This window comes from Rutidosis leptorrhynchoides, chromosome 7 (assembly GCF_046630445.1).
Source record: "Rutidosis leptorrhynchoides isolate AG116_Rl617_1_P2 chromosome 7, CSIRO_AGI_Rlap_v1, whole genome shotgun sequence".
Taxonomy (NCBI): domain Eukaryota; kingdom Viridiplantae; phylum Streptophyta; class Magnoliopsida; order Asterales; family Asteraceae; genus Rutidosis; species Rutidosis leptorrhynchoides.
Genome location: NC_092339.1, coordinates 244,023,580 through 244,031,243, shown reverse-complemented (window position 1 = coordinate 244,031,243; position 7,664 = coordinate 244,023,580). Strand labels below are relative to the sequence as shown.

The 7,664-nt window shown below is 29.4% G+C and overlaps 1 protein-coding gene across 1 annotated transcript; it reads left to right on the top strand.

Annotated features, from left to right (window-relative positions):
* The first annotated feature begins 786 nt into the window (after nucleotides 1–786).
* LOC139859931 (uncharacterized) lies at nucleotides 787–1,552 on the top strand. The gene is made up of 2 exons (XM_071848708.1): nucleotides 787–948; nucleotides 1,052–1,552. Exons 1-2 carry the CDS (start codon nucleotides 787–789, stop codon nucleotides 1,550–1,552), a joined length of 663 nt encoding a protein of 220 aa, XP_071704809.1.
* Nucleotides 1,553–7,664: the final 6,112 nt, after the last annotated feature.

Here is a 7,664-nt window from a genome sequence, read left to right as displayed (position 1 = left end):
AGATTATCATTATTTGATAATCTACGTAAAGCTTTTTAAACCTTTATTGATGAAATAAAGGTTATGGTTTGTTTTAAAATGAATGCAGTCTTTGAAAAACGTTTGATATAGAGGTCAAAACCTCGCAACGAAATCAATTAATATGGAACGTTTTTAATCAATAAGAACGGGACATTTCAATCGTCTACACGGATCACTTCGCGTTAAAGCATCTTTTTCAAAAGCAAGACGTGAAAAATCTTTTGATTTGGTTGGTGCCACTTTTGCAAGATTTTGATATAGAAATAAAAGATAAAAAGGGAGCCGAGAATGTGGCTGCGGACCACTTATCAAGACTAGACAACCCCGAGCTTCAACCTTTAGACGAGTCCAAAATTTGGGATACTTTCCTGGATGAACATTTAATGAGGGTTGACCTAGTCGATGAAGTCCGATGGTTTGCTGATTTCCCAAACTACTTGGCCTCAAATGTTTTACAAAAAGGGTTTTCATATCAACAAAAGAAAAAGTTTTTTAATGACCTAAGGTACTATTTTTGGGAAGAGTCGGACTTGTTCTGCATCGGGGCGGATCAAGTTATTAGGAGGTGTGTACATGGGCAAGAACCCTGTGAGATTTTGAAGAGTTTTCATAGGACCTACGGGAGGGTATTTTGGTCCGAATTACACCGCAAAAAAGGTGTTTGATTCTGGTTTTTATTGGCACATGATATTCAAAGACACCCACGAGTTGGTAAAAAGGTGCGATTCTTGTCAAAGGCCCGGATCCATTTCAAAGAGGGACGAAATGCCCCAAAGCGGGATCCAAATATGTGAAATATTTGATGTATGGGGCCTAGACTTTATGGGTCCATTTCAGAATTCGAACAAGTGTCTCTATATCTTGGTTGCGGTTGATTATGTTTTGAAATCAGCCGAGGCCAAAGCCTTGCCAACCAATGACGCTAGGGTAGTTGTTAATTTTTTGAAGAGTTTGTTTCCTAGATTTGGCATGCCAAAGGCGTTGATCTCGAATCGAGGCACGCACTTTGCTAATAGTCTTATGAAAAAAGAAATGCAAAAATGGTGTTACACATCGTTTCTCCACCCCTTACCACCCTCAAACAAGTGGTCAAGTGAAGAATACGAATCGTGCTTTGAAAAGGATTTTGAAAAAGACGGTTAACAATAACCCTAAGGTTTGGTCAACCAAACTTGACGATGCCTTATGGGCATTTAGAACCGCTTATAAGAAACCAATAGGCTACACACCATGTTGTCTATTTTATGGGAAAGTATGTCACCTCCCGATAGAGGTTGAGCATAGAGCATTTTGGGCATTGAAAGAAGTGAACCTAGACCTAGAACAAGCCAAGGAAAAATGGGTGATACAAATGCACGAATTAGAGGAACTTAGGTTAGAGGCATACGAAAACTCTTTGACATACAAAGAGAAGACTAAACGATGGCATGATGCCCGACTTAAAGGACCTAAGGAATTCCACACAAACGACAAGGTTTTAGTGTTCAATTCACGTTTTAAGTTCTCGCCCGGTAAGTTAAAGTCTAGATAGTCGGGTCCTTACATAGTTAAGAAAGCTTACCCAACATGCTACGTTGAGTTGTATGGAGATAACGATACTTTCAAGGTGAATGATCACCGATTAAGGATTTACTTTGATGAAATCAATGCTTGCGAGCTTGATGACATCAAGCTTTACCCAAAGTGATGTGATGACCCGGGAATTTCCGACCAAATTTAAACATAATCTTATATGATTCGACTCGATAAGCAAAGTCTATTAAACCGAGTCTCATTATGTTTGAACTATTTCATGATAACATTTGACCTTTAACTATTTTCGACGATTCACGAACCTTTAATTGTAACTAAGAATGTAAATATAAATAATTATATATAAAACTAATTATATTAGTATTAATGAACTATTAAGTAATTTTGTTATTATAAAAGATAACATTTAATAACTAAAGATTTTCATTTTGAATATATATAGTATATTGTATATAAATGATTCAAACATATTTTACCAACGTTATCAAAATATTAAATGTACAATGTTATACTTTGTAGTTAATTGTTTAATATACATAATTAATCATCTACTCAATATTTAAAACATGATTTTATATATATGGTAGTATACATATATACATAAATATAACTATATATATATGATTTTATACATAATTATTATATTATGTATATGTAGAAATTTATAATATATCTATGATGAAATAATGTACTATTTTAATAAATATATATAATACTTACATATATAAAAAATTTATATTTTTCATAATTACATACATAAGTATAATATAATTAGTATGTAAATAAATATTATAATATATTTATATTAAAATGCATAAATATATAATATTCAGTATATGTTACAATACATATTACATAATTATTAAATATTACATAATAATAGATGATATTAATAAATTAAATTTAAATACAAATATAGTTGTTGTAGTAATGTTATTTGTATCGTCAAATATCAATATTTGTATTCATAATATCACTTTATATCATATAAAGATGAAATTGGATGTATAAATTAGATTATTATTACTAATATTATTATTATCAATAAAATATTAATATTATCATAATTAGTATTGTATTATTATTATTATTATTATTATCATTTTTACAATTATTATTATCATTAATATTATATTTATCATTATTATTAATTTTATTAATATTATTAGATATTAATAGTATTGTTATTATATATTATTATTATTAATTAAAAAAAAACAGTAGGGATCTATATTATACGCGTGACCTCTGTATCCTTTATCTATATTATTATTATTTTTTTTGTTTCTTTCCTGCTCCCAACTCGTGAACCTGTGTTGAGATTTTCTCCATTTTTTATCAACCGATCTCTATTATTACAACATGATTATGTATAATTGCAAATCAAATAAAAAGGAAATCCAATGGGATTAAAGAGCACAGCGATATTTTTTTTTTTTCTTCTTCTCTGCACGCTCCAATTTTTTTTTTCTCTTAATTCAATTTCGAATAAAGTTTCAAAATCTAAAAATGCAGAAAGGTTAAAAATCTTTCTTTGAATCTATCTGCAAAATCTCAACTCTCAAATCTTTATATCGATCTTGAATTTTGAAGTCAAAGTTTAGTTTAAAAAAAGTCAACAATTGTTCTTGAGACAAATTCGCGTTCGTGTATATGTTTCTGATCAAATTGACGATTCCAGTAGTTTTTATACATGTTTAGAAAACTATTTCGTGTTATAAACATTATCTATAATGTTATCTATTACGAAATCAATTTTTTTTGTTTTGTTCCAAGAACCGACGCTACAGTAGGCCTTTAGTATTTTTTTTTATTTTAGAACCCAAATTATTATTTTTTCTGTAATGTTTTGAAGCTTTAAAGGGAACCCCGATTTTTTTTTTTTTTTTTTGGTTATTGATGTTTTGTTGAATCCATGAGACTTGTGGAGAAGAAGAGGAATAGAAGAAAAACAGTTTATATATAAAATTTAAATTCGATATTAGTACAGAGAATCAGAATTGGTGGGATGGTCGAGAGTGTTTGCGTGTGAGCATGTGGTCACGAGATCGAGTCCAGAGGACGGTAGTTTCTTTTTTTTTTTTGAAACTCTTTTCATGTGAGGTAGTTTTCTTTTCTAATTTTATTATTGTTATTATATATTAATTATTATTAGTATTATTATTATTATTGTGATTGTTTTGATTGTTATTGTTATTGTTATTATTAGTATCATACTTGTTATCATATTTGAAAGTATTATAGACATTACTATTATTATTATGATAGGTATTAATAATATTATTATTAGTAATGAACTTATCATTTTAGTATTTTATCATCATTAGGATTATGATTATGATTATCATTATTATTATTATGAAGGAAATAAAAATATATTATTATCATCAATATTAGAATTTGTACCGATTTATAAATAATAGTATCATCAGTACATTTACAATTAATAATATCATATTTATCAGTATCATCATTAATATTTACTAGTATTATTATGATTATCATTTATCATTTTATAAATATTAGAACCCTTATTATTAACATAAGTATGGTATTAGTATTAATATTATTTTAGAGTTATTATTATTAGTATCATTAACAGTTATCATTTTCATTTTTTTTGCTATTAGTATTATCATTATTAATAAAATTATTATTATTAGTAGTAAATCATTATTATCTAAATTATTATTTTAACAAATAAATCTTTTGTACACTATATATATACTTATGGTATATACTAGGATTGTATTAATAATTCACATAACAAACTAATAAAATTTCATAAATACAATACTAACCACAAATATATGTATATAAATATATTAATGTCACTATTTATATAAACGTAAATCATTATAGATATATATACATAAAATAGATATATATATATATATATATATAATATAACTTAAAATATAATATAAGTATACGTTTTAAAATAAAGGTTAGAATAAATTCTACAAAACTATAATATATAAATAATACATATTAATAAATGAAATTTTGTAACTTACATTATACGTATTAATATATACACAATTGATATAGGTTCGTGAATCCGAGGCCAACCCTGCATTGTTCAATGACGTCATATGTATTTTTACTACAAAATACAGTATCGTGAGTTTCATTTGTCTTTTTACCCTTTATATGTTTGGGCTGAGAATACATGCGCAACTTTTATAACTGTTTTACAAAATTGACACAAGTACGTGAAACTACATTCTATGGTTGGATTATCGAAGTCGAATATGCCCCTTTTTATTAAGTCTGGTAATCTAAGAATTAGGGAACAGACACCCTAATTGACGCGAATCCTAAAGATAGATCTATCGGGCCCAACAAGCCCCATCCAAAGTACCGGATGTTTTAGTACTTCGAAATTTATATCATGTCCGAAGGAGGATCCCGGAATGATGGAGATATTCTTATATATGCATATTGTTAATGTCGGTTACCAGGTGTTCAATCCATATGAATGATATTTTTGTCTCTATGCATGGGACGTATGTTTATGAGAAATGGAAATCTGAAATCTTGTGGTCTATTAAAATGATGGAAACGATTGTTTAAGTTAAACTAATGAACTCACCAACCTTTTGGTTGACACTTTAAAGCATGTTTATTCTCAGGTACGAAAGAAATCTTCCGCTGTGTATTTGCTCATTTTATAGATATTACTTGGAGTCATTCATGGCATATTTCAAAAGACGTTGCATTCGAGTCGTTGAGTTCATCAAGATTATTATCAAGTCAATTATAGTTGGATATATTATGAAATGGTATGCATGCCTGTCAACTTTCGATGTAATGAAAGTTTGTCTTTTCAAAAACGAATGCAATGTTTGTAAAATGTATCATATAGAGGTCAAGTACCTCGCGATGTAATCAACTGTTGTGAATCGTTTATAATCGATATGGACTTCGTCCAGATGGATTAGGACGGGTCTTCACAGCTGGTATCAGAGCAGTGGTCTTAGCGAACCAGGTCTTACATTAGTGAGTCTAACTGATAGTCGTTAGAATGCATTAATGAGTCTGGACTTCGACCGTGTTTGCATGTCAAAAGTTTTGCTTATCATTTAGTATCGAAAAATTATTTGCTTATCATCCTTAAATTCTAAGACACGTCTTACTGCCTTTATTGCATAGACAGTGTATAGTTAAATTCATATCTTAGCGTATCTGTTATTGTTACCTTTGCCTGACAGCTTCCATAGATTCCTCCGTAGCTTATGGGATTTTAGTATTGTATATGCATATGTAAATTATGTATTGCAGGGTACTAATCTACATCCTATAATCTATTTCTTATCGAAAATCCTTCATCTGATCGTACGAGATGAATCCCTCAACCAGTTCGAGTCCATCAGATTTCGATAGCTATTTCGATAGTTATTCCGACAGCTATTTCGATATGGATTTCCACTCGAGCTCCGAAAGCAGAGTAACCGGAATGAATCGATCAATTAGCCATCATCTATTCTGAATGAATTGGAGATGGGTTCGTAGTTGACTTAATCAATGGAAACGCGAAGAAGGCGATCATTTCCACTAATCAAATTCACCTCTTGACAATGAACCTAAAACGTTTACCGGCGAACCTGTTCGAGACACCATTTTCTCTCTCATTTCCAAAGTATCTCATCACGATCATATACTATCTCAGATTCTAAACCTCATTCATCTGCTCGTCCGAACCGACAATCATCCCGGTGTAATAGAAGAAGTTAACGAACTTCGCGCATAAGTTGTAGTCTTGGAAAATATGGTGCAAAACGTACCAGCTTCATCCAAATCACCGGCACCAACAGTACCACCAACAACCCAAATTTCAATATCACATGCCTCAACATCTCAATCTATACCTCGAGTATAATCATCATTCTACATGACATTCTACATCAGTTATCTTCGTTCGACATGGTGATTATGTAATCTCTAATGTTTTAGAGATTATTTATTCTAGTTCCAACTGAAAACTAAATGAGTTTAATATCATGTTAACTCATTAAATTCATGATTACATTTGAAGAAAATATATATGTATATATGTTTTCATAAAGATTGTAATTAAAAATTCTTTTGTACAAACTGTTAATAATAAAAATATTTTAACGGGTAGGTAATACCCGAGGAATATTTAAATTTCACATTAATAAGTTACACTGTATATTCTTCGAATCTGATTCAACAGTTATTCACTATCCTATTTACAACCACCGGGATACTTATCCATTCACCAAAGAATAACTATTTTCATTCAAATTCAATTTCATATTTGAATTTTGACCTATCAGAATCCAACAAGTGGCATAATGAAGAAATAATGGACACAATAAAAATTGATTAGAAACAGACTAATTAACAATATTAAATTTTATTAAGAAACCACGCTAACAAAATCCTAGCTAACTGTTCCTAGCTAACTGTTAATTCCGTATTACATTTTATTTATCGCAATTTATTTATCGCAATTTATATTCTCGCAATTTTATTTATTGTCATTTAATTTCTGTTATTTACTTTACGCACTTTATTTATCGTCATTTAATTTCTGTTATTTATTTTACGTACTTTAAATATCGGGACACGTATACAAGGTTTTGACATATCATATCGACACATCTATATATATTATTTGGAATCACCATAGACACTCTATATGCAGTAATGATCGAGTTCTCTATACAGGGTTGAGGTTGATTCTATAATAATATATATACTTTGAGTTGTGATCGAGTCTGAGACATGTACTGTGACAACCCGGAAATTTCCAACCAAATTTAAACTTTAATCTTTATATGTTTCCGACACGATAAGCAATATTTGTTAAGTTAAATTTCAAGAATTTTAAACTATGTTCATACATTCATTCAACCTCGACCAAGTTCCAACGATTCACGAACCATTAAACGAATATGATTATATATGTATATGTGTATATATATATTATAACTTGAAACGTAAACAAAATATTAGATTAAATACTTTATATGATTGTATCTGTTTCAAAATGTTTATCAATGGAATTAGAAGATAAGATCAAATGATTGAATTATCAGATATATTGAATTATGATTACAAGTCTCTGTTGAAAGGCCCAC